General features: G+C 42.7%; 1 protein-coding gene across 1 annotated transcript in view; it reads right to left on the minus strand.

Annotated features, from left to right (window-relative positions):
- Window positions 1-13,307, minus strand: part of LOC106566610 (FYVE, RhoGEF and PH domain-containing protein 3) — a 127,921-nt gene extending 114,614 nt beyond the window's left edge. Inside the window, exon 1 of the mRNA XM_014134788.3 lies at window positions 12,951-13,307. Within this exon, the coding sequence (XP_013990263.2) occupies window positions 12,951-12,975 (25 nt within the window). The 5' untranslated portion in view covers window positions 12,976-13,307. The remainder of the gene's footprint in view (window positions 1-12,950) is intronic.
- Between the last annotated feature and the right edge of the window lie 14,617 nt (window positions 13,308-27,924).

A 27,924-nucleotide genomic window follows, 5' to 3' on the forward strand; every position in this document is an offset into this window, starting at 1 on the left:
AGGCGTGAATCAGACGAACATAAAATTTTTTTTATATATTTGCCACTGCTTGACTAACAAAATCTTGGTTGACCAACAGCCTTTCGACCAAACAATCGACCAGTCGACTAAATGGGGTCAGCCGTACTAAGTACACTGAGTGTACAAAACATTAAGGACACCTGCTTTCCAGGACATAGACTGATCAGGTGAATCCAGGTGAAAGCTATGAACCCTTATTGATGCCACTTGTTAAATCCACTTCAATCAGTGTAGATGAAGGGGAGGAGACAGGTAAACCTCACAAGGGTAGGGGGCAGCATTCGGAATTTTGGATGAAAAGCGTGCCCAAAGTAAACTGCCTGCTACTCAGGTCCAGAAGCTAGGATATGCATATAATTGGTAGATTTGGATAGAAAACACTCTAACGTTTCCAAAACTGTTAAGATAATGTCTGTGAGTATAACAGAACTGATATGGCAGGCGAAACCCTGAGGAAAATCCATCCAGGAAATGCTTTTATTTTGAAATGGCTGTTTTTCCATTGAAAGCCTATCCACCATACAAAGACTTAGGACCCAGTTCGTGATCTCTATGGCTTCCACAGCATGTGGCCAGTCTTTAGGCATTGTTTCAGGCTTTTACTCTGAAAAATGAGGGAGAAACAGCACTTTCAATGAGAGGACAGTGGAAATTTACAGACATGAGTCCAGCGCGTGACCTTTCTTGTCTTTCCTTTTCTATTGACAAAGTTATTGTCCGGTTGAAATATGATCGATTATTTATGACAAAAACAACCTGAGGATTGATTTTAAACATCGTTTGACATATTTCTACGAATTCTTATGGTACTTTTTAGATTTTTTGTCTGTCTGTTGTGAAGGCGCTTTGTTCCATTGGATTACTGAACAAAACGCACCAACAAAACTGAGGTTTTTGGACATAAAGAGGCACATTATCGAACAAAACTAACATTTATTGTGTAACATGGAGTCTTCGGAGTGCAACTATATGAAGATCATCAAAGGTAAGTGATACATTTTATCGCTATTTCTGACTTTTGTTACTCCTCTTCTTGGCTGGTTACTGTTTGTAATGATTTGTCTGCTGGGTGCTGTTCTCAGATAATCACATGGTTTGCTTTCGCTGTAAAGCCTTTTTGAAATCTGACACAGCGGTTGGATTAACAAGAAGTTTATCTTTAAGCTCATGTATAACATTTGTATCTTTTATGTATGTTTATTATGAGAATTTCTGTTTTGTTGAGTTTCACACTCTGCAATTTCACTGGATGTTGTTTGAGACAGTGTTTTACTGAACAAAACGCGCTAACAAAACAGAGGTTTTTGGATATAAAGAGGGACTTGATCGAACAAAACAAACATTTATTGGGTAACTGGAAGTTTTGTGATTCTAACCATATGAAGATCATCAAAGTTAACTTGTTATGGATAGGGGGCAGTATTTTCACGGCCGGATAAAAAACGTACCCGATTTAATCTGATTATTACTCCTGCCCAGAAACTAGAATATGCATATAATTATTAGCTTTGGATAGAAAACACTCCAAAGTTTCTAAAACTGTTTGAATGGTGTCTGTGAGTATAACAGAACTCATTTGGCAGGCCAAAACCTGAGAAGATTCCAAACAGGAAGCGCCCTCTCTGACCATTTCTTGGCCTTCTTGATCATCTCTATCCAAAACAGGGGATCTCTGCTGTAACGTGACATTTTCTAACGCTCCCATAGGCTCTCAGAAAGCGCCAGAACGTTGAATGATGACTTTGCAGGCCATGGCTGAAAAACAGTAGCGCATTTGGATAGTGGTCGATCTGAGAACAATGAGACTGGCGCGCGCTTGCACGAGAAGAGTCCATTTTACTTTCTCTGTCTTTGAACGAAAACAACGACTCCCGGTCGGAATATTATCGCTTTTTTATGAGAAAAATCGCATAAAAATTGATTTTAAACAGCGTTTGACATGCTTCGAAGTACGGTAATGGAATATTTTGAAATGTTTTGTCACGAAACGCGCGTCACCCTTCGTTACCCTTCGGATAGTGTCTTGAACGCACAACAAAACGCCGCTATTTGGATATAACTATGGATTATTTGGAACCAAAACAACATTGCATGATGAAGTAGAAGTCCTGGGAGTGCATTCTGATGAAGAACAGCAAAGGTAATCCAATTTTTCTTATAGTAAATCTGATTTTGGTGAGTACCAAACTTGGTGGGTGTCAAAATAGCCCGGCCATCATGGCTAGCTATCTACTCAGAATATTGCAAAATGTGCTTTCACCCAAAAGCTATTTTAAAATCGGACACCGCGATTGCATAAAGGAGTTCTGTATCTATAATTCTTAAAATAATTTATGTTTTTTGTGAACGTTTATCGTGAGTAATTTAGTAAATTCACCGGAAGTGTTCGGTGGGAATGCTAGTCACATGCTAGTCACATGCTAATGTAAAAAGCAGTTTTTTGATATAAATATGAACTTGATTGAACAAAACATGCATGTATTGTATAACATAATGTCCTAGGAGTGTCATCTGATGAAGATCAAAGGTTAGTGCTGCATTTAGCTGTGGTTTTGTTTTTTGTGACACTATATGCTAGCTTGAAAAATGGGTGTCTGATTATTTCTGGCTGGGTACTCTGCTGACATAATCTAATGTTTTGCTTTCGCTGTAAAGCCTTTTTGAAATCGGACAGTGTGGTTAGATAAAGGAGAGTCTTGTCTTTAAAATGGTGTAAAATAGTCATATGTTTGAAAAATGGAAGTTTTCGGATTTTCGAGGACTTTGTATTTCGCGCCACGCCTATCATTGGATATTGGAGCAGGTGTTCCGCTAGCGGAACGTCTAGATGTAAGAGGTTTTAAGTGATTAATTTTATAGCTATTTCTGACTTTTGTTACTCGTCTACTTGGCTGGTTACTGTTTGTAATGATTTGTCTGCTGGGTGCTGTTCTCAGATAATCACATGGTATGCTTTCACCGTAAAGTATTTTTGAAATCTGACACTGTGTTTGGATTAACAAGAAGTTAATCTTTAAACCGATGTATAACACTTGAATGTTTCATTAATTTTTATAATGAGTATTTCTGTTTTTGAATTTGGCTCTCGCAATTTCACTGGATGTTGGCCAGGTGGGACGCTAGCGTCAAAAGCGTTCCACAGGGATGCTGGCCCATGTTGACTCAAAGGATTCCCACAGTCACGTTGGCTAGATGTCCTTTGGGTGGTGGACCATTCTTGATTCACATGGGAAACTGTTGAACGTGAAAAAAAACAGCAGCGTTGCAGTTCTTAACACAAACCGGTGTGCCTGGCACCTACTGCCATACCCCGTTCAAAGGCATTTAAATATTTTGTCTTGCCCATTCACCCTCTGAATTGCACACATACACAATCCATGTCTCAATTGTCTGAAGGCTTAAAAATCCTTCTCTATCCTGTCTCCTCCCCTTCATCTACACTGATTGAAGTGGATTTAACAAGTGACATCAATAAGGGGTCATAGCTTTTACCTGGATTCACCTGGTCATTCTATGTTATGGAAAAAGCATGTTCTTAATGTTTTGTACACTCAGTGAATATAATCAGTTGGAACAGGAGCAAAACTCCAAACTAGAGATGGGACTTTAGGACTGAAAATGTGCTATACTGAATAGAATAGTAAGATGTAGTGTTTGAATGTTCCCTGCTCTGAATGTCACAAATGAATGACATGTGACCAGTCAAGCAGAATCACCTGAGGGTAACACACACACACTGCATGACACACGGACGCAAGGAAACACACATGCACCACACACAAACACACAATCCTATAGTCCATTCAAACAGTGAGTCCAGGAATGGGCTTCCGTTCCTTCAGGCCATCCAATAGAAATATCACTTGTCTAAAAATAGCCTCGGTCACCTCTTACATAGCACTGATCTGAGATGAGAGAAATCGAGGTAACACAGGAAAGAGACTGAGTGATAGAGAGTGGGAGAGTGATGGGAAAGAGAGACAAAGAGAGGGAGCAAGACAGAGACAGAGAGAAGGGTAGAGAGAGAGAAGTACACCCCCTCAACCAGACCCGGAGAGCTGGAGGTGGAGAGAGACATGTCTGCACTCTGGACTGTGGTGAGACAACATCAACAGGACAAACAGCAGGAGAAGAACAGAGCACTAGAGGAGAAGGTGAAAGTGCTGGAGGAGAGGGTGAGGGGGATGTGACAGAGAACAACCCATTAGAGAGCTGTCCACCCCCGCAGAGAAACCAGCAGAACAGTCCACACCAGACCCTGACAACAGTCTCCACATCACAGCAGAACAGTCCACACCAGACCCTGACCACAGTCTCCACATCACAGCAGAACAGTCCACACCAGACCCTGACCATAGTGTTGACATTACAGCAGAACAGTCCACACCAGACCCTGACCATAGTGTTAACACCACAGCAGAACAGTCCACACCAGACCCTGACCATAGTGTTGACATCACAGCAGAACAGTCCACACCAGACCCTGATCATAGTGTAAATATCACAGCAGAACAGTCCACACCAGACCCTGACCATAGTGTTGACATCACAGCAGAACAGTCCACACCAAACCCTGATCATAGTGTAAATATCACAGCTGAACAGTCCACACCAAACCCTGATCATAGTGTAAATATCACAGCAGAACAGTCCACACCAGACCCTGACCATAGTGTTGACATCACAGCAGAACAGTCCACACCAAACCCTGATCATAGTGTAAATATCACAGCAGAACAGTCCACACCAGACCCTGACCATAGTGTAAATATCACAGCAGAACAGTCCACACCAGACCCTGATCATAGTGTAAATATCACAGCAGAACAGTCCACACCAGACCCTGACCATAGTGTAAATATCACAGCAGAACAGTCCACACCAGACCCTGACCATAGTGTAAATATCACAGCAGAACAGTCCACACCAGACCCTGATCATAGTGTAAATATCACAGCAGAACAGTCCACACCAGACCCTGATCATAGTGTTGACATCACAGCAGAACAGTCCACACCAGACCCTGACCATAGTGTTAATATCACAGCAGAACAGTCCACACCAGACCCTGATCATAGTGTAAATATCACAGCTGAACAGTCCACACCAGACCCTGACCATAGTGTTGACATCACAGCAGAACAGTCCACACCAAACCCTGATCATAGTGTAAATATCACAGCTGAACAGTCCACACCAGACCCTGATCATAGTGTTGACATCACAGCAGAACAGTCCACACCAGACCCTGACCATAGTGTAAATATCACAGCAGAACAGTCCACACCAGACCCTGACCATAGTGTAAATATCACAGCAGAACAGTCCACACCAGACCCTGATCACAGCAGAACAGTCCACACCAGACCCTGATCATAGTGTAAATATCACAGCAGAACAGTCCACACCAGACCCTGATCATAGTGTAAATATCACAGCAGAACAGTCCACACCAGACCCTGATCATAGTGTTGACATCACAGCAGAACAGTCCACACCAGACCCTGACCATAGTGTTAATATCACAGCAGAACAGTCCACACCAGACCCTGATCATAGTGTTGACATCACAGCAGAACAGTCCACACCAGACCCTGACCATAGTGTTGACATCACAGCAGAACAGTCCACACCAGTCCCTGATCACACAGGGGGACAAACACCTGCCTGGAGGTGACAGCATTCCCTCCCCCATGTGCCCCCCTAGGCACAACTATGACAACATAACCAACAAAAACGGGTCACAACTCCTGCAGCTCTGTCGCATGCTGGGTATGTACATAGTCAATGGTTGGCTTCGAGGGGACTCCTATGGTAGATACACCTATAGCTCATCTCGTGGCAGTAGTACTGTAGACTACTTTATCACTGACCTCAACCCAGAGTCTCTCAGAGAGTTCACAGTCAGCCCACTGACACCCCGATCAGATCACAGCAAAATCACAGTCTACTTGAACAGAGCAATTCTTAATCATGAGGCATCAAAGCCAAAGGAACTGAGTAATATTAACAAATGCTATAGATGGTATAGATGGAAGGAAATCTAACTAAAAACTATTAGGCAACAACAAATTAAATCCCGCTTAGACAACTTCCTGGACAAAACGTTTCACTGTAATATTGAAGGTGTAAACTTTGCAGTAGAAAACCTAAACCGTATGTTGGACCTCTCAGCTTCCCTATCAAATTAAAAGAATGTAAGCAGAAAACCTAAGAAAATGAACAACAATGATAAATGTTTTGATGAAGAATGCAAAAACCAAAGAAAGAAATTGAGAAACCTGTCCTACCAAAAAGAGTCTACGCCTTTACTGTGGTGAATCACTAAAACAATACAGAAATACACTACAGATAAAGAAGGAACAGCACGTCAGAAATCAGCTCAATGTAACTGAAGAATCCATAGACTCTAAACACTTCTGGTAAAAGTGTAAAACACTAAACAAACAACAACACAAAGAGTTATCTATCCAAAACAGAGATGTCTGGATAAACCACTTCTGCAATATGTTTGGCTCTATTACAAAGAACAAACAGCAAAAACATATACATGATCAAATACAAATCTTAGAATCAACTATTAAAGACTACCAGAACCCACTGGATTCTCCAACTACATTTAATTAACTACAGGACAGAATACAAACCCAAAAAGGCCTGTGGTGTTAATGGTATACTAAATTAAATAATGAAATATACAGATTACAAATTCCAATTGGCTATACTTAAAGTCTTTAACGTCATCCTCAGCTCTGGCATCTTCCCCAATATTTGGAAACAAGGACTGATGACTCCAATTCACAAATAGTGGAGACAAATTTGACCCCAATGACTTCCGTTGGATATGCGTCAAGAGCAACCTTGGGAAAATCCTAAATACAACCCATATTTATGTTTATTTACTTTCACTTTTCTACTTTTAATGTCTTTATACCTCTTTTAGAACTTTTGTGAGCGTAATGTTTACTGTAAAAAAAAATGTACTATCTACTTCACTTGTTTTGGCAATATAAGCATATGTTTCCCATGCCAATAAAACCCTTAAATTGAACTGAGAGAGAGAGAAAGAAAGAAAGAAAGAGAAAGAAAGAGGGGAAGAAATAATGAACACTGAAAGCTCTGAAAGACGCATGGTGAGTTTGACACTGAGTGTGAAAGAGCTAAAGTACAGAAGCAGAAAGTGTGTGAGAGTTGGGGACAAAAAAAAAACAGTGTTGGATGGGAGACATTTCTAAATGTTTTTCCCTCCTCTTCCTCCTCCTCCCTCTTCTTATCTCTACCACCTGTGTTCAGTGTTTATTTAACACGGAGGGGTGATGTTTACACAGTCTAGGTTAAACACAGTTGGAGCCAATCACTTTTGTTAATAATAAATTGTGTAAACAGCCAGACGCTGCAAAGCATGCTGGGATGGCTGGCGTGCCAGGGCCATTGTCCAGTATCTGATCTGACCCACTAATAGACAGACAGACATCACCCATGGTCACATTCACCCACCTCCCTGGAAAAGAGAGAGCGAGAGAGATATAGTGAGAGAGAGAATCAGAGAGACAGACAGTGAGAGAGCGGGGGGGAGAGAGAGAGAGAGAGAGAGAGAGAGAGAGAGAGAGAGAGAGATATAGTGAGACAGAGAGACACAGAGAGAGAGAGATAGTGAGACAGTGAGAGAGCGAGAGAGAGCGAGAGCGAGAGCGAGAGCGAGAGAGAGAGAGATATAGTGAGACAGAGAGACAGACAGTGAGAGAGCGAGAGCGAGAGAGAGAGAGAGAGAGAGAGAGAGAGAGAAAGAGAGAGAGAGAGAGAGAGAGAGAGAGAGAGAGATAGTGAGACAGAGAGACAGAGAGACACAGAGAGAGAGAGATAGTGAGACAGTGAGAGAGCGAGAGCAAGAGCAAGAGCGAGAGCGAGAGAGAGAGAGAGAGATATAGTGAGACAGAGAGACAGACAGTGAGAGAGCGAGAGCGAGAGCGAGAGCGAGAGAGAGAGAGAGAGAGAGAGAGAGATATAGTGAGACAGAGAGACAGACAGTGAGAGAGAGAGAGAGAGAGAGAGCGAGAGAGAGAGAGAGAGAGCGAGAGAGAGAGAGAGCGAGAGAGAGAGCGCGAGAGAGAGAGAGAGATAGTGAGACAGAGAGACACAGAGAGAGAGAGATAGTGAGACAGAGAGACAGACAGTGAGAGAGAGAGAGAGAGAGAGAGAGAGAGAGAGAGAGAGAGAGAGAGAGAAGAGTTTGTGTGGTCATGCAGAAGAGAAAACAGGGTCAAACAGGGACAGAGTGATCTGTACAGTAAAGTGAATGTGACAAGGACTCTGTCATCTCAGTCAGAGAAGAACCCTAAAGGAGACGTAAAACAGAAAAGGAAGAAGTAACTTGGCTGCTTCAGGCAACAACCTAAGTTATTATTTATTCATTTTAATTTAACCAGGCAGGCCAGTTGAGAACAAGTTCTCATTTACAACTGTGACCTGGCCAAGATAAAGCAAAGCAGTGTGACAAAAACAACAACACAGAGTTACACTTAAACAAACTTACAGTTAATAACACAATAGACAAATCTATGTACTGTGTGTGCAAATGTAGAAGAGTAGGGGCAATAAATAGGCCATAGAGGCAAAATAGTTACAATTTAGCAATTAACACTGGAGTGATAGATGTGCAGATGATGATGTGCAAGTAGAGATACTGGGGTGCAAAAGAGCAAGAGGATAAGTAACAATATGGGGATGAGGTAGTTGGATGGGCTATTTACAGATGGGCTGTGTACAGGTACAGTGATCGGTAAGCTGCTCTGACAGCTGATGCTTAAAGTTAGAGGGAGATATAAGACTCCAGCTTCAGAGATTTTTGCAATTCGTTCCAGTCATTGGCAGCAGAGAACTAGAAGGAAAGGCGGCCAAAGGAAGTGTTGGCTTTGGGGATGACCAGTGAAATATACCTGCTGGAGCACGTGCTTCGGGTGGGTTCTGCTATGGTGACCAGTGAGCTGAGATAAGGTGGGGTGTTCCCGAGCAGAGACTTATAGATGACCTGGAGCCAGTGGGTTTGGCGACGAATATGTTTTTGAGGGCCAGCCGACGAGAGCACACAGGTCGCAGTGGTGGGTAGTATATGGGGCTTTGGTGACAAAAGGGATGGGACTGTGATAGACTGCATCCAATTTGCTGAGTAAAGTGTTGAAGGCTATTTTGTAAATGACATCGCCGAAGTCAAGGATCGGTAGGATGGTCAGTTTTACGAGGGTATGTTTGGCAGCATGAGTGAGGGAGGCTTTGTTGCGAAATAGGAAGCCAATTCTAGATGTATTTTTAGATTAGAGACGATTAATGTGAGTCTGGAAGGAGAGTTTACAATCTAACCAGACACCTAAGTATTTGTAGTTGTACACATATTCTAAGTCAGAATAGAGTAGTGATGCTAGTCAGGCGGGCAGGTGCGGGCAGCAATCGGTTGAAGAGCATGCACTTAGTTTTACTTGCATTTAAAAGCAGTTGGAGGCCTCGGAAGGAGTGTTGTATGACATTGAAGCTCGTTTGGAGGTTTGTTAGCGCAGTGTTCTAAGAAGGGCCAGAAGTATACAGAATGGTGTCGTCTGCGTAGAGGTGGATCAGAGAATCACCAGCAGCAAGAGCGACATCATTGATATATACAGAGAAAAGAGTCAGCCCGAGAATTGAACCCTGTGGCACCCCCATAGAGACTGCCAGAGGTCCGGACAACATTCCCTCCGATTTGACACACTGAACTCTATCAGAGAAGTAGTTGGTGAACCAGTTGAGGCAATCATTTGAGAAGCCAAGGCTGTTGAGTCTGCCAATAAGAATGTTGTGATTGACAGTCGAAAGCCTTGGCCAGGTCGATGAAGACAGTTGCACAGTAGTCTTTTATCGATGGCGGTTATGATATTGTTTAGTACCTTAAGTGTGGCTGAGGTGCACCCATGACCAGTTCTGAAACCAGATTGCATAGCGGAGAAGGTACGGTGGGATTCAAAATAGTCGGTGATCTGTTTGTTAACTTGGCTTTCGAAGACTTTAGAAAGGCAGGGTAGGATAGATATAGGTCTGTAACAGTTTGGGTCTAGAGTGTCTTCCCCTTTGAAGAGGGGGATGACCGCGGCAGCTTTCCAATCTTTACGGATCTCAGACGATACAAAAGAGAGGTTGAACAGGCTAGTAATAGGGGTTGCAAAAATAATTTTAGAAAGAGAGGGTCCAGATTGTCTAGCTGATTTGTAGGGATCCAGATTTTACAGTCTGAGAAAGAAAGAAAGCATTTCCCATGCCAATAGCCCTTGAATTGAATTGAGAGAGAGGTCTGGGAAAGAAAATGTGTGGAGACAGACAGACAGACAGACAGACAGACAGACAGACAGACAGACAGACAGACAGACAGACAGACAGACAGACAGACAGACAGACAGACAGACAGACAGACAGACAGACAGACATGTGGGAGCGAGAGAGAACTGTGAGAGAGAGAAGACAGAAAAGACTGGCAGACGGAAGGCAGCCGGGAAGAGAGCCGATCCCTCCCCAGAGACCCACAACAAACATACTCTCTACAGTTCACCTCCACAACTACCTCTGTTATAGTCCTCTATCACTCTTTCTCTCTTTCCAACCATCGCTGTCTCCCATTTAGTCTGTAGGCCACACTTCCTCTTTGTAAGAGCTATATCATTTCATCTCTATGCTAAAATTTCCTTCGTCTAATATTACAGATGTCTGATCTTAAAGAGGAACTCCACTCATGATGATGTGGCCGGTGACACTTTGCTTTTTGAATATCTTGAAAACTTGACTGCTGACATGCAAAACATTTGGGACTGTATGAACAGTGGACTAATGAAAAAAATATATATATATAGTTTTAACTTTCATTTAACCAGTTTCGTTGCAGGAGGAATTGATTGTCCTAAAAAAAAGTACTAATTTCTAACAGGAAATGTGTTTTGACTGGCTGCAGTGGGCTATGGTTCGATACACTTTTATGTCGTAGTGGAGGTTAATATTTATGTTGTGTTATAAAGCTATATAAAACGACAGTTGTTGATGAGTATGGCTGCATTTCAGATACATTTTTGTACATTTGAACGTCGCAGTAGTATGACCAACGGTAGTAAGCCATTTATTCTGTCAGGTGCTTTAAGTCAGTGGCTGTCAAGGAGGGTTTTCTAAACAGCCTGTTACAACTGTGTGATAACACATCTGTAGTCACCTCTAAACAAACAACCCAACTCTATATTAAGAGACAATAACTCTCTCACACGTACGTCAACATGCGCACGCACACACCAACACCTCTCTCTCCCTCTACCTTATACTCTCATTCCTGTGGCCAGGTGACACTGCTCTCGTCCGATCCTAGATTCTGTCTGTAGACACTCTCCTCCAGCCTAATCACATTCCTCACCATGAGCCATTCACATGGAGGAGTCTTCATACACACACCATGTATCCGCTTCAGCCTCTGACTACCCTCGGACTGTATCCTGCACACCAGATAGCAGCCTGCATATCATTGAACTTCATCATAATCATCAGAATTATAAGTCATTGTAATCATCGTCTTCATCATCACCATTCATAATCTTCAGCAGGTACACATCAGAAACCAACTCATCTCTACAGCTATGGATCTATGATAATCCCCACCATCTTCGTCATGCTTATCATATCTCAGTCTATAACTCCCCTCAACATCCTGTCCACCAGATACAAGTCATATTAACATCCTCCCATCCTCCTCCTGTCTCCCTCCATTCAATACAATGCTTTCCCTGTAGCCTAATAACTAGAATCAGACAAAACACATAGAATAAAATGAGGAGGGAACTTTACAACAAAGAATACATTCATGTCTGTGGAGCTGTGCTGTGTGTGTGTGTGTGTGTGTGTGTGTGTGTGTGTGTGTGTGTGTGTGTGTGTGTGTGTGTGTGTGTTTGTAGGCCTGCGAGAAGGCCTGCGAGAAGGCCTGAGAGAAGGGCTGAGAGAAGGCCTGAGAGAAGGGCAGAGAGAAGGGCAGAGAGAAGGGCTGAGAGAAGGGCTGAGAGAAAGGCCTGAGAGAAAGGCCTGAGAGAAGGGCTGAGAGAAGGGCAGAGAGAAGGGCTGAGAGAAGGGCAGAGAGAAGGGCAGAGAGAAGGGCAGAGAGAAGGGCTGAGAGAAGGGCTGAGAGAAGGGCTGAGAGAAGGGCAGAGAGAAGGGCTGAGAGAAGGGCAGAGAGAAGGGCTGAGAGAAGGGCTGCGAGAAGGGCTGAGAGAAGGGCAGAGAGAAGGGCTGAGAGAAGGGCTGAGAGAAGGCCTGAGAGAAGGCCTGAGAGAAGGCCTGAGAGAAGGCCTGAGAGAAGGGCTGAGAGAAGGGCTGAGAGAAGGGCTGAGAGAAGGCCTGAGAGAAGGCCTGAGAGAAGGGCAGAGAGAAGCATATGCCTCTGGATGAGTGGTACGGGCAATGGTGACGTCAGAGCTGCTGCCACTTGGGGTTTGGTACCGATTTCCCCCTCTTCTTGTCTCGTCAGCTGCCCAACGACCTTGAAGGTGTGTGTGTGTGTGTGTGTGTGTGTGTGTGTGTGTGTGTGTGTGTGTGTGTGTGTTATGGGTGTGACATTTCATTGAAAGGTAAATGTGCTACTAATAACAACAATCCTTTGCTGTCGGAGGTCGTATTTCTCTCACAGACAAACTGCATAGCTTTAAAGTTGTAATAAGGGATAAATGCAACAACTCCTCACAATACAAAGGCGAAGTTTGCGCCGTAAGGAGCTCGTTTTTGCCACATGTAGTAGCAGCAGCACCCCCCATCCCCCCCGCGTAACTTTGTAGCACCGTACCGACACTTGAAATGGATACTTCAAGACAACCCCCCAAAACAAGACACAGTTTCTATTCAGAGAGGCACAAATATAAAGTAGCCTAACCAACCAACTGGCTTACCAGTTGTTGCTGAAACCCCCTGCATCTTGCCGACAGTTGTCCTGCTTGGCTGAACCCTCCTTATCCGATGCTAGGCTCACAGGAGATTGGAAACAGTGCCCGGACGAGCTAACGTTACAGCCAACTCAAACGAAGGAGTGTCCCGACTCGAAGTCCGCTGCTTTTTCCCTTCTTTTGGCAAAACGCTCTAGCCTCCACAGTGGAACATAACGGGCATTTAGTGCTTCTCTCACGGAGATAGAAGGGTTTCCACGAAGAGTTTTTCCTGCATTAGTGCACTGATCCATTCACTCCTCACGGCTCTGCCCTCCTTGCAGCAAAACTATTCCTTCCTCTGAGCTCAACTCCGCGTTGTGAAGGAGCTGCGCGTTCACGCTGGCCGCTGTAAGGCGCGCTCAAAACGACCCTGGTTATTCATTAAGTACAGTAGGACAAAATAATCCGACTATGAGTTTATCATTTTGTGTTTATTGCCTTTGCTTTGTTCTTTTAGAGAAAAACAAAAAAGTATATTTTACACATTAACCTACAAAATAGAGTTTAGTTTGCTGTTCAATTGTCTACCCATTGAGTTTTGTAGAAATATACTTGTAAACTATATTTCTTAGTAGCCTACAACGGTATTACTGTATTATAAACCCACATCGAAGGTTGTTTTACCATTGGTTATGTTTTCCAGTTTTTGTAAACAGTGTTTCAATATGTTTAACCAAACTATTATGTCAATCTCATGGACTGTCAGTCCCCACCCAGCCCCTTCCGTCCTCTACAAAGTGGCAGGGTCAGGCTGTAGAAACACAGATTGTTGTGACTTTAATACTCCTTATCCTAAAACATGAGTCTGCTTTGACTGTTAAGCAAGGTTATTATAATGGTACACATTCTAAAATGAGCATCACTGTAGACTTACGTCCGTGCTCCATTTGGCCATTTGTCTAAGGGTCGCTGGGTTTTGTTCCATTACTGCATTAATGGTTATCGTTGGAGTTGGGAGAGCTTCTCTTCAGTCGCCTGACTGTATCGTCCATGATGGCAAAGGGGAAAGTACACAAACACAAATGTTAACTGACATGTCATTAATGTGTGGTTGCTCAGGCTGGCTCTCTCCCATAAATGAGCAGTGTTAATTCCTTTTTAATTCTCAGCACACTAAATGACCCCTGTCAGCTGTCTCTGTGAGTGAATATCCAGATGAATAGGAGCAGAAAGCCAAGTCGCTTGACTTAATGTCAAATACTTTGCTATTTCTGCTTTATGACCTATTGTTCATTGACTCCTCGGAATAAAACGGCCAAGTCTGACGGTTTGAGGAGCCGGTTTGACCCCCTGAGTTGTAATTCATTTTAATGTCTACAAAGCCAATGTGTACTGTACAGTAGGTTTGCAAAGGCATAGGAAAACATCTATGATGCTATAGCCTATTTAAAGATGATGAGCTATATTACGCTAATCTTTTAACAGAAATGTGGTTTGATGTAATACTGTGGTCTCTCCCTCTCTCTCTATCTCTCTCTCAAAATGAACCTGCCAAGCACCATTTTGTGCCTGGTGCTGTAACTGCACACTCCTCACTGCCGCAGATCAACACAGACAATGTGCTGGAGTCTAATAATGAATGTATGATAACACATTTCATTCACAAAGTATTTTAATCAGATACAAGTCTTAATAGTATTAATAGCAATATCATCTTGAGAATGCTGCTACTGAAACTAAAATGCCAAGTATTTTTGTGGATGGCCTGAACCTTCTGTCACTTACATAACAGTGGCAACAGTCTAGAACGAGGTAGAGGTTGTTGATTCTGCTCGCTACAAATCTTTAGTGTCACACTCCTGATGGAAACACAATAACAGCAGAACTTTCATCAACGTAAAACGCTGCTGACCCACTGGGGTGGGGATAAGTCACAATGGATAAGCACCATTAGTTGGAGCTTGAGGCTTCTACTTGTGCCTATACAAGTCTAGAGAGCTGTCAGCCAGCCAGTCAGTCAGTACCACCCATGCTGGCCCAAAGAATGCAGAGCCACAGTCATATTCGACAACATCCTCCGGTCCCCTGGGGGCTTCGACAGTCACAACCACAGACCAGAGCTAAATAACACCATTCTCCGAAGGAGAGAGAGAGAGCGAGAGGGAGGGAGGGAAAGAGAAAGTCAGAGGGAGGGAGATGGAAAGAAGAAAAGAGGATGGGAGGACAGAAATAAAGAAAGAGTGAAAATGGGGGGGAGGGAGTCAGAGAAGTGAAGATGCAGTGATAAGAGAGGAGGGAGAAAGGAGGGAAGGTAGGAGTTGGGCCATCAACTTCTTTCACACCAGTTGGAAGTCACACCTGCTCTGTTATGGAACCACGTCACTCAACATAGTGTGAACTGAAAGTAAAGTCTGCTGATCAGTTTGTAGGCATGGTTTTCCAGGATTTCAATGCACATAACCAAATATTTTGGGTTCACACCTACAGATTTTCAGAGAGATAGCTCACTTTTGGGGTATCTATTTCTCTCATAAGCCTAGGTGAGAAGACACACCCCTGTCCAGCCAGACTGGTGTATGATGAGGATCAGGTCATACAGTTTGCAGAGCTGCTGTGTGTGGAAGGTCCTCTGTGCAGACTGGAAGATACAGTCCAGCACTAAAGTATGCAAAGCAGGCAGCCATTTAGGTGTGTGTGTGTGTGTGTGTGTGTGCGTGCATGTGTGTTCTGTTGTTAATCAAGGTTCTGTGGACCACCTGATGTGTTCTCTGCTCCTTCAGGGTCTTCCTGTGTTCATCTCATCACACGATACTGCTCCTTCAGGGTCTTCCTGTGTTCATCTCATCACACGATACTGCTCCTTCAGGGTCTTCCTGTGTTCATCTCATCACATGATACTGCTCCTTCAGGGTCTTCCTGTGTTCATCTCATCACACGATACTGCTCCTTCAGGGTCTTCCTGTGTTCATCTCATCACATGATACTGCTCCTTCAGGGTCTTCCTGTGTTCATCTCATCACACGATACTGCTCCTTCAGGGTCTGCCTGTGTTCATCTCATCACATGATACTGCTCCTTCAGGGTCCTCGTGTGTTCATCTCATCACACGATACTGCTCCTTCAGGGTCTGCCTGTGTTCATCTCATCACACGATACTGCTCCTTCAGGGTCCTCGTGTGTTCATCTCATCACACGATGCTGCTCCTTCAGGGCCTGCCTGTGTTCATCTCATCACACGATACTGCTCCTTCAGGGTCTTCCTGTGTTCATCTCATCACATGATACTGCTCCTTCAGGGTCCTCGTGTGTTCATCTCATCACACGATACTGCTCCTTCAGGGTCTTCCTGTGTTCATCTCATCACACGATACTGCTCCTTCAGGGTCCTCGTGTGTTCATCTCATCACACGATACTGCTCCTTCAGGGTCTGCCTGTGTTCATCTCATCACACGATACTGCTCCTTCAGGGTCTTCCTGTGTTCATCTCATCACACGATACTGCTCCTTCAGGGTCCTCGTGTGTTCATCTCATCACACGATGCTGCTCCTTCAGGGTCTGCCTGTGTTCATCTCATCACACGATACTGCTCCTTCAGGGTCTTCCTGTGTTCATCTCATCACATGATACTGCTCCTTCAGGGTCCTCGTGTGTTCATCTCATCACACGATACTGCTCCTTCAGGGTCTTCCTGTGTTCATCTCATCACACAATGCTGCTTCTTCAGGGTCTTCCTGTGTTCATCTCATCACATGATACTGCTCCTTCAGGGTCTTCCTGTGTTCATCTCATCACATGATACTGCTCCTTCAGGGTACTCGTGTGTTCATCTCATCACACGATACTGCTCCTTCAGGGTCTTCCTGTGTTCATCTCATCACATGATACTGCTCCTTCAGGGTCTGCCTGTGTTCATCTCATCACATGATACTGCTCCTTCAGGGTACTCGTGTGTTCATCTCATCACACGATACTGCTCCTTCAGGGTCTTCCTGTGTTCATCTCATCACACGATACTGCTCCTTCAGGGTCCTCGTGTGTTCATCTCATTACACGATGCTGCTCCTTCAGGGTCTGCCTGTGTTCATCTCATCACATGATACTGCTCCTTCAGGGTCCTCGTGTGTTCATCTCATCACATGATACTGCTCCTTCAGGGTCTGCCTGTGTTCATCTCATCACATGATACTGCTCCTTCAGGGTCCTCGTGTGTTCATCTCATCACATGATACTGCTCCTTCAGGGTCTTCCTGTGTTCATCTCATCACATGATACTGCTCCTTCAGGGTCTGCCTGTGTTCATCTCATCACATGATACTGCTCCTTCAGGGTCTGCCTGTGTTCATCTCATCACATGATACTGCTCCTTCAGAGTCCTCGTGTGTTCATCTCATCACACGATACTGCTCCTTCAGGGTCTGCCTGTGTTCATCTCATCACATGATACTGCTCCTTCAGGGTCCTCGTGTGTTCATCTCATCACACGATACTGCTCCTTCAGGGTCTGCCTGTGTTCATCTCATCACATGATACTGCTCCTTCAGGGTCTTCCTGTGTTCATCTCATCACACGATGCTGCTCCTTCAGGGTCTGCCTGTGTTCATCTCATCACATGATACTGCTCCTTCAGGGTCTGCCTGTGTTCATCTCATCACATGATACTGCTCCTTCAGGGTCCTCGTGTGTTCATCTCATCACAGGATACTGCTCCTTCAGGGTCTGCCTGCGTTCATCTCATCACATGATACTGCTCCTTCAGGGTCTGCCTGTGTTCATCTCATCACATGATACTGCTCCTTCAGGGTCCTCGTGTGTTCATCTCATCACATGATACTGCTCCTTCAGGGTCTGCCTGTGTTCATCTCATCACATGATACTGCTCCTTCAGGGTCCTCGTGTGTTCATCTCATCACATGATACTGCTCCTTCAGGGTCTGCCTGTGTTCATCTCATCACATGATACTGCTCCTTCAGGGTCCTCGTGTGTTCATCTCATCACATGATACTGCTCCTTCAGGGTCTGCCTGTGTTCATCTCATCACACGATGCTGCTCCTTCAGGGTCTGCCTGTGTTCATCTCATCACATGATACTGCTCCTTCAGGGTCCTCGTGTGTTCATCTCATCACACGATGCTGCTCCTTCAGGGTCTGCCTGTGTTCATCTCATCACATGATACTGCTCCTTCGGGGTCTGCCTGTGTTCATCTCATCACATGATACTGCTCCTTCAGGGTCCTCGTGTGTTCATCTCATCACATGATACTGCTCCTTCAGGGTCTGCCTGTGTTCATCTCATCACATGATACTGCTCCTTCAGGGTCTGCCTGTGTTCATCTCATCACATGATACTGCTCCTTCGGGGTCTGCCTGTGTTCATCTCATCACATGATACTGCTCCTTCAGGGTCCTCGTGTGTTCATCTCATCACATGATACTGCTCCTTCAGGGTCTGCCTGTGTTCATCTCATCACATGATACTGCTCCTTCAGGGTCCTCGTGTGTTCATCTCATCACACGATACTGCTCCTTCAGGGTCTTCCTGTGTTCATCTCATCACACGATACTGCTCCTTCAGGGTCCTCGTGTGTTCATCTCATCACATGATACTGCTCCTTCAGGGTCTTCCTGTGTTCATCTCATCACACGATACTGCTCCTTCAGGGTCTGCCTGTGTTCATCTCATCACACGATACTGCTCCTTCAGGGTCTTCCTGTGTTCATCTCATCACACGATACTGCTCCTTCAGGGTCTGCCTGCGTTCATCTCATCACACGATACTGCTCCTTCAGGGTCTGCCTGTGTTCATCTCATCACACGATACTGCTCCTACAGGGTCTGCCTGTGTTCGTCTCATCACATGATAGGATGGGCTGAGAGAGAGAGAGAGAAAAAGAGAGAGAGGGCTCTTTGTGTTAGGATAAGGTTTAGTAACCCCACTCAGCAGCACACACTCACCAACATATACACAATCACCAACACATACACACACTTGGAAAATAGAAATCAAGCAAGAATGAAGAATATCATGAGATTCAAACGGTCACTGGTTACCGCTGTATTTGTCAGTGTTATCTTGACACCAAGTGGTCAGAGAAAATACTGCAACTGTTGCAAAAACCACTGTGAAAAGATGTTCTCACCTGCATTCTGTTTCAGGTACAATCATACCACCTGAGCAGTGGGGTACAACATACTCCACTGACCCATATTCCTTCATATGATATTAACAGGAAATGGGGGAGATTTCATGACAATGGAGTGACCTCTCATAGGCTGCATTAACACAGGCAGTCCAATAATTATATTTGTTTCACTATTTGATCTTTTGACCAATCAGTTCAAATCTGAAACAGACCTGATGAGAAGATCTGATGTGATTGGTCAAAAGACCAATAAGAGCAGGGAAAAAAATCTGAATTCGGCTGCCATAGTATCCTGATTCTGCAACTCAAACCTTTTTCAGTTGGGGCAAGCTTTAGGAATGTTCAGACAGTCTCTGGTATGTACAGTGGTTTATTGGTAAATGGTACACTGTACACTGTAGCCTAGTTTTCTGTCATTATTTGTGTATGAATAGTGTGTATAATAGTCTTTATGTTTGAGCCCTGCATGCAAACCCATTGATTGTCTTGATTAGAGCACTTCTTCCATCACTCAGACATCACACTAACTGTTGGCTACACACATTGCTTTTGATGTGACAGAATGTGTTCAGTACTTGTTGGGTTCCTTGGCCACCACCACAGAGACACAAAGCCAGCCATCCTCATCAGTGCCCCATTACAGAGAGAACTAGAGGAGGAAATCAGGTGTTGCAGCAGTTTCTCCTCTCTCCCACCATCTCTCGCTGTCTCACACGCAAGCACACACACACACACACACAGCGGAGATGAAGACAAAAAGGGAGAGATTATTTAAAAACGTAATCAATGGGCCTTTTGTTTCCATTCTGCTTCTGTCAGATGGTTATTCATGAGAACTGAACGGTGGTTGGTTGCAGTGCAACTCTAGAAATGTAATTTATAGATTTGTCACGGACATTATAATCAGATTAGGCACACTATATACTGAGAATAAATCCTCCATTCTGTAGAATGCCAGCATCTGAATGGGGCCGTTTCTTTTATCATTTGTAAGTTGTACGTTTATTTGCCACGTGCTCAGGTGTAAAACAGTACAGTGGAATTCTTACCTTGAGAGGTCTTTCCAACAATGCAATGATAAGAATAATAATACTATAGATAATAATAATAATACTATAGATAATAATAATAATAATAATATTATAGATAATAATAATACTATAGATTATAATAATACTATAGATAATAATAGTAATAATACTATGGATAATAATAATACTAACACTATAGATAATAATACTAAAGATAATAATAATAATAATAATACTATAGATTGTCACGTCCTGACCAGTAAAAGAGGTTGTTTGTTATTGTAGTTTGGGCAGGGCGTGGCAGGGGGTGTTTGTTTAGAGTGTTTCGGGGTTTGTTGGGCTATGTTCTCGTTAGTCTATTTCTATGTTAGTTCTTGTCACGTCCTGACCAGCAGAGGGCGTATTGCTTAGTCTTGGTCAGGATGTGGCAGGTGGTTTGTGTTTGTTAAATGTTGTGTTGCTGATTGGGACTTCCAATTGAAGGCAGGTGTGTATAGTTGCCTTTGATTGGAAGTCCTATATAGGTGTGTGTGTTTTTCTTTGGGGTTGTGGGGAATTGATTTTGCACTGCGTTTTGTATAGCCTGCAAGACTGTCCATGTCGTGAGTACTGGCTAGTGTTGTTTTTCAAGTGGATGCCTTACATGTTTTGTCAGTAATAAACATGAGTGTCCACAATCCCGCTGCGCCTTGGTCCTTCTCTCTCCCATGCGACATATTCGCCGAAGAGTACGACATTTTCTGTGACAGTTCTAGTATGTCTATTTCTATGTGGTGTTTATTGGGTTGACCTTCAATTAGAAGCAGCTGCTCCTCGTTGCTATTTAAGAGGGGTGTTTTTCTATGGGATTTGTGGGTAGTTGTTTCCTGTTTTGTGTTTGTGCACCTGACTGGACTGTTTAGTGTCGTTTGTTGTTTTTGTATACGTGTTTCTTTTGTTTTCCTTCTTTAATAAAATAAGAAGATGAGTTTACACGTTCCCGCTGTGTTTTGGTCCAATCCCTATGACACCCGTGACAATAGATAATAATAATACTATAGATAATAATAATACTATAGCTAATAATATTACTATAGATAATAATAATACTGTCACGTCCTGACCAGTAAAAGGGGTTGTTTGTTATTATAGTTTGGTCAGGGCGTGGCAGGGGGTGTTTGTTTAGTGTGTTTCGGGGTGTTTTGGTTTATGTTCTATGTTAGTGTAATTCTATGTTCATTCTATTTGTTCTATTTCTATGCGTAGTTTATTGGGTTGACCTTCAATTGGAGGCAGCTGTTCCTCGTTGCCTCTAATTGAAGGTCCTATTTAATAGAGGTGTTTTTGTCATGGGATTTGTGGGTAGTTGTTTCTCTGTATAGTCATTTTGTCCTTACGAGACTGTTTTTTCGTCGTTGTTTTGTTTAAGTGTTTTGTATCACGTTTCTTTATAAATAAAGAAGAAGATGAGCACTTACATTCCTGCTGCGTTTTGGTCCACTCCATACGACGAACGTGACAAATACTATAGATAATAATAATATTACTATAGATAATAATACTATAGATAATAATAATAATAATAATAATATAGATAATAATAATAATAATAATAATACTATAGATAATAATAATACTATAGATAATAATAATACTATAGATAATAATAATAATAATACTATAAATAATAATACCATAGATAATAATACTATAGATAATAATAATAATAATATTATAGATAATGATAATAATAATAATACTATAGATAATAATAATACTATATATAATAATACTATGGATAATACTATATATAATTATACTATAGATAAAAATACTATAGATAATCCTATAGATAATAATAATAATAATAATAATAATAATACAGATAATAATAATAATATTATAGATAATGATAATAATAATACTATAGATAATAATAATACTATATATAATAATACTATATATAATTATACTATAGATAAAAATACTATAGATAATACCATAGATAATAATAATAATAATAATACAGATAATAATAATACTATAGATAATAATAATAATAATAATACTACAGATAATAATAATAATAATAATACTTTAGATAATAATAATACTATAGATAACAATAGAACAGAATAACATTTTTAAGTACAAATAAAAAACACACAATACCTATGATGAGAGTGAAAAAATAGAATGCAGGTATATACAGGTCAGTGCCAGTACCTTATTCCATGTACAGGGGTACTGCAATGGTTGAGGTGGGTTTATACATATAAAGTGACGGTAATGGGATATACACTAAGTGTACAAAACATTAGGAACACCATCCTAATATTGAGTTGCATCCCCCTTTGCCCTCAGAGCAGCCTCAATTCGTCGAGACATGGACTCTACAAGGTGTTGAACGTGTTCTACAGGGATGCTGGCCCATGTTGACTCCAATGCTTCCCACAGTTGTGTCACGTTTGCTGGATGTCATTCTTGATACACACGGGAAACTGTTGAGCGTGAATAACCCAGCAGCGTTGCAGTTCTTGACACACTCAAACCGGTGTGCCTGGCATCTACTACCATACCCCGTTCAAAGGCAGTTACATCTTTTGTCTTGCCCATTCACCCTGTGAATGGCACAAATACACAATCCATGTCTCAATTGTCTCAAGGCTTAAAAATCCTTCTTTAACCTGTCTCCTCCCCTTCATCTACACTGATTGAAGTGGATTTAACAGGTGACATCAATAAGGGATCATTGCCTTCACCTGGATTCACCTGCTCAGTCTATGTCATGGAAATACATGTTTTGAACACTCAGTTTACATGTAAACAGGGCTTAAAAGTGGATGGTAGCAGAAATTTATAAATATTTAAAGTCAGTGGCGATTTTAGCAAGTAAATCTTGGAGGGGCAAACTCCCAAAAACAGTTTTAGATGCATGCCAGCAAACCCCCTACACAACACAACACTAAACAATACATTAATTTCACTATAATGGCGACAAGCGGTGCCCACAAACTGTTAGGGCCTACATAAAGCTGTTCCAACAGCAGAGATTCTTTTCAGCACCATGGAGTGAATCCTTACCACCGCTACACCTGGCTATCAGCGGAGCCTTGTCTGGCAGCTAAACAGTTCATTCAGCCTCATTTACTGCCTTTTTTTAAATACATAGCTGATATGGCTGACTTGCTTAAACAAATGTAGAGTCTACTGACAATTGAGATGTACAAACTATGGCATAAGGGAACGATGAGCGGATAAGAGGCATTCCGTAATTTCGATTAAGACATTAATGAGCGAGCTAAGATGGACGTAGTAAATATAACTATGTGTTTAGCAGTTTTGAAATGCAGCAACAGAATGCAGAACATGGGCTGCTCTTACAGTATTTACCCTGTACACCAAGTCAAAACTGTAGGATAAATAAAGGGGGCATATGAGCAGACAATGAAAGCTCTTACAATATTAGATGATGAAATTTCTCAAAAACAGGTTATAAGCTACATGTGCACCACCGAGTCAGAACAGTAGCATTAGGCGAAATTAAGAGGTGAAAATAGACCAAATTATTAGGGTGAGGCACATGGGCTACTAACAGCTTACTACACAACATACACTTATGTATACTGTAACTAAGATGTAATACTATCTCACTGGCATATTACATCATTTATGCAGCAGCATATAAGACATTTTTGGACTCACTTTGTTGTGATGTGCTCACTTGAACAGGAAGGTGGCGCGGCGGTCCTCCATGTGAAAATGTTGTAATCAAGGAAAGAGAAAAATGTACAATTCCGAGTTGGATGACCGTTCCAAACATATTTTCCTAGTCTGAGCTCGTTTATTCTCGACTTCCCAGTTGCAATGCTTGTGGTTAACCACTGTCACCGGTTTCTTTCAAACCAGTCATTCTTGAATTTGCGATTTCCAACTTGTTGTGTAATGTTTATGTCCAATGGCCGATGAGCACCGATACGTTTTATCTATAATTTCTATTCATTATTTCTCTTCATATGACAAGGATTAAAAAGGATTTGCCAGTAGATTGTCGACTTGATTCATGATGATGACTGCTAGCTAAGACTTTGAAAGGAAGATGTTGACATGATCAGTCCAATCAAAGCTACTGTACATATAGCATGATTTCATGTCATTTTATCTGTGGCCAATGACCTTGAGTCTTCTTGGAAGGGCAATACTAATGTAACTATATGGCAGGATGCAGAGGACTAGAATTTTCGATGTCTACCCTTACTAAGGACTGGTGACGTAGTTTCCCCATGAGTGACAAAACACTGAGCCATTCACGGCACAACGCTCCCATTTTCTGCCCCACCACCACAGAAAGCACTGAGCTAGGCTGAAACACCTGCATTTTGGAGCTGCCTTACTCAAGAACACAAAAAAGAGACCATGTTTGTATGCAGCTTTATTAACTCAATGATATATATATATTTTACATTGTTTGCAAACTGATATGTAACTCGTATTAATGCAAAAATAACATGCAAAACAGGCAAGCCACCCCATTTTTGCTATGAATGTGGGTCTTAAAGAGCCCCACCTGCCCTGAATGATGGGTTGCCACTGCTTAAGGTAATACACTAATGGTAATATATACACGTAAACAGGAGTAATAGTGACCAATAGCAGGATAAATAGATAAATACTAATGGTTATGGCAATCAATAATCAAAGGACAACAATGTAATGGAGTAATAAGTTTAATAATCAATAATCATTTTAGCAGAATCATAGATTATGTCTGAGTGGGTAGAGACCTGTGGATGGGCATAGAGTCAGTATGGATAGTCTGTGGGAGAAGGAGAGCAGTAGTTGCTAACCATTTAACAGTCCTATGACGAGGGGATAGAAGCTGTTAAGGAGTCTGTTTGTCTGAGCCTTGATGCACCAGTATTGCCTGCGGGACGGGAGCATGAAGAACAGTCCGTCGGCTGGAGTCCTTGGCAATTCTTCGGTAATTTCTCAGACACCGCTTGGCATATACGTCCTGGATGGCTGGGAGCTCGCCCCCAGTGATCCACCTGCTGTCCGCACCCCCCTATATAGGGACTTCCGTACCGTGCAGCTGCCATACCAGACGGGGATACAACCAGTCCGAATGCTCTCAATGGTGAAGCTGTAAAAGTTCCTGAGGACCTGAGGAGACATGCCAAATAATTTCAGCCTCCTGAGGGGGAAGAGGCACAGCTGTGCCTTCTTCACGACAGTTCTGATGTGACAAGAGCATGTTAAGTCCTCAGTGATGTGGACACTGATGAACTTTAAGCTCTTGACCCTCTCCACTGCAGCCCCGTCGATGTGGATGGGGGTGTGCTCCTTTGTCTTGCTGACGTTGAAGGATAGGTTGTTGTCCTGGCACCACACTGACAGTTCTCTGATCTCCTTCCTGTAGGCTGTCTCATCGCCGGTGGTATCAGGTTTACCAACGTTGTGTCGTCAGCAAACTTGATGATGGAGTTGGAGTCGTGGCCAGATATTGTGTATCTGTGTATGTATTTTGTCTAAATTCTTCTTTTCTTAAAAAAAATAGAGCGCTACATATTCTTGCCATATAAAACCTACCATATGTGGTATAAAACTGTTGCATGATCGGACAAACAGGGCAAGTCTTTATGGCTCATGGAAACTGGTCCTAATGGAACGTGGACAGGAAGTGACTAAACGTTGAGAGGTCAAGAGTCACAGGGTTCGTTTGTATGTCCTTAATACACAGCAGAATAATAAATGGACAAGAAATAGGGGAAGGACATAAAAAGAAAGGAAATGATGAAAGAAAGGGATAGATGTATCTAGAGAGTAAAATAGAAAAAAAGAGGGGGGAGAGGTAGAGGACAAAAAAAAGATGGAAAATGGGATGAAGAAGAGGGAAGACAAAGGATGAGTACAGGGAGAGCGGGAAAAGAGAGGGAGCCAGACAGAAGGTGGGGGTGGAAGAGTTTTGTGCATAGTGTGAAATTTGATCATGTCATGGAGACTTTACAGACAGCTGGGAAGTCCCCCCTCAGTTCTCCCTCGCTCCTTGCTACCCAGCTGGGAATCTTCCGGAGAAAAAAAAGCCTGCAGCATCGGACTGTGTCCACAGTTAACTGTTAATTTACTTAGAGTGGGAGAGTTTGTCTTAAAAAAAAAATATATATATAACCTTTATTTAACTAGGTAAGTCAGTTAAGAACAAATTCTTATTTACAATGATGGCCTACCACAAGGCAAAAGGCCTCCTGCGGGGATGGGGGCATGGGAATAAAAATAAATTAAATAAAAACATACATCACGGCAAGAGAGACAATACAACCCTACATAAAGAGAGACCTAAGACAACAACATAGCATGGCAGCAACACATGACAACACAGCATGGTAGCAACACAACATGACAACAACATGGTAGCAACATAACATGGCAGCAGCACAACATGGTAGCAGCACAAAACAGGGTACAAACATTATTGGGCACAGACAACAGCACAAAGGGCAATAAGGTAGAGACAATACATCACGCAAAGCAGCCACAAATGTCAGTAAAAGTGTCCATGATTGAGTCTTTGAATGTTTGTTGCAGCTCGTTTCAGTCGCTAGCTGCAGCAAACAGAAAAGAGGACGACCCAGGGATGTGTGTGCTTTGGGAACCTTTAACAGAATGTGACTGGCAGAATGGATGTTGTATATGGAGGATGAGGGCTGCAGTAGATATCTCAGATGGGGGGAGTGAGGCCTAAGAGGGTTTTAAAAATAAGCATCAACCAGTGGTTCTTGCGACGGGTATACAGAGATGACCAGTTTACAGAGGAGTATAGAGTGCAGTGATGTGTCCTATAAGGAGCATTGGTGGCAAATCTGATGGCCGAACGGTAAAGAACATCTAGCCGCTCGAGAGCACCCTTACCTGCCGATCTATAAATTACGTCTCCGTAATCTAGCATGGGTAGGATGGTCATCTGAATCAGAGTTAGTTTGGCAGCTGGGGTGAAAGAGGAGCGATTACGATAGAGAAAACCAAGTCTAGATTTAACTTCAGTCTGCAGCTTTGATATGTGCTGAGAGGACAGTGTACCGCCTAGCTATACTCCCAAGTACTTGTATGAGGTGACTACCTCAAGCTCTAAACCCTCAGAGGTAATAATCACACCTGTGGGGAGAGGGGCATTCTTTGTTTTGGAATTGTTCAGAACAAGGTTAAGGGCAGAGAAAGCTTGTTGGACACTAAGAAAGCTTTGTTGTAGGGTGTTTAACACAAAATCCAGGGAGGGGCCAGCTGGGTATAAGACTGCATTTTTTTATATTTTGCCTTTATTTAACTTGGCAAGTCAGTTAAGAACAAATTCTTATTTACAATGACGGCCTACCGGGGAACAGTGGATTAACTGCCTTGTTCAGGGGCAGAATGACAGATTTTTACCTAGTCAGCTCAGAATTCTATCTAGCAACCTTTCGGTTACTGGCCCAACGCTCTAACCACTAGGCTACCTGCCGCCCCAGATGTATCATCTGTATATAAATGGATGAGAGAGCTTCCTATTGCCTGAGCTATATTGTAGATGTAAATTGAGAAGAGCGTGGGGCCTAGGATCGAGCGTTGGGGTACAAACTTGGTGACAGGCAGTGGCTGAGACAGTAGATGTTCTGACTTTATACACTGCACTCGTTGAGAGAGGTAGTTAGCAAACCAGGCCAAAGACCCCTCAGAGACACCAATACTCCTTAGCCGGTCCACAATAATGGAATGATCTACCGTATCAAAAGCCTTGGCCAAGTCAATAAAAATAGCAGAACAACATTGCTGACTTAACACAGTAATGAAAATACACACAGGACACCGTG

Source organism: Salmo salar, chromosome 13, assembly GCF_965601325.2.
Source record: "Salmo salar chromosome 13, fSalSal1, whole genome shotgun sequence".
NCBI classification, from domain to species: Eukaryota; Metazoa; Chordata; class Actinopteri; order Salmoniformes; family Salmonidae; genus Salmo; species Salmo salar.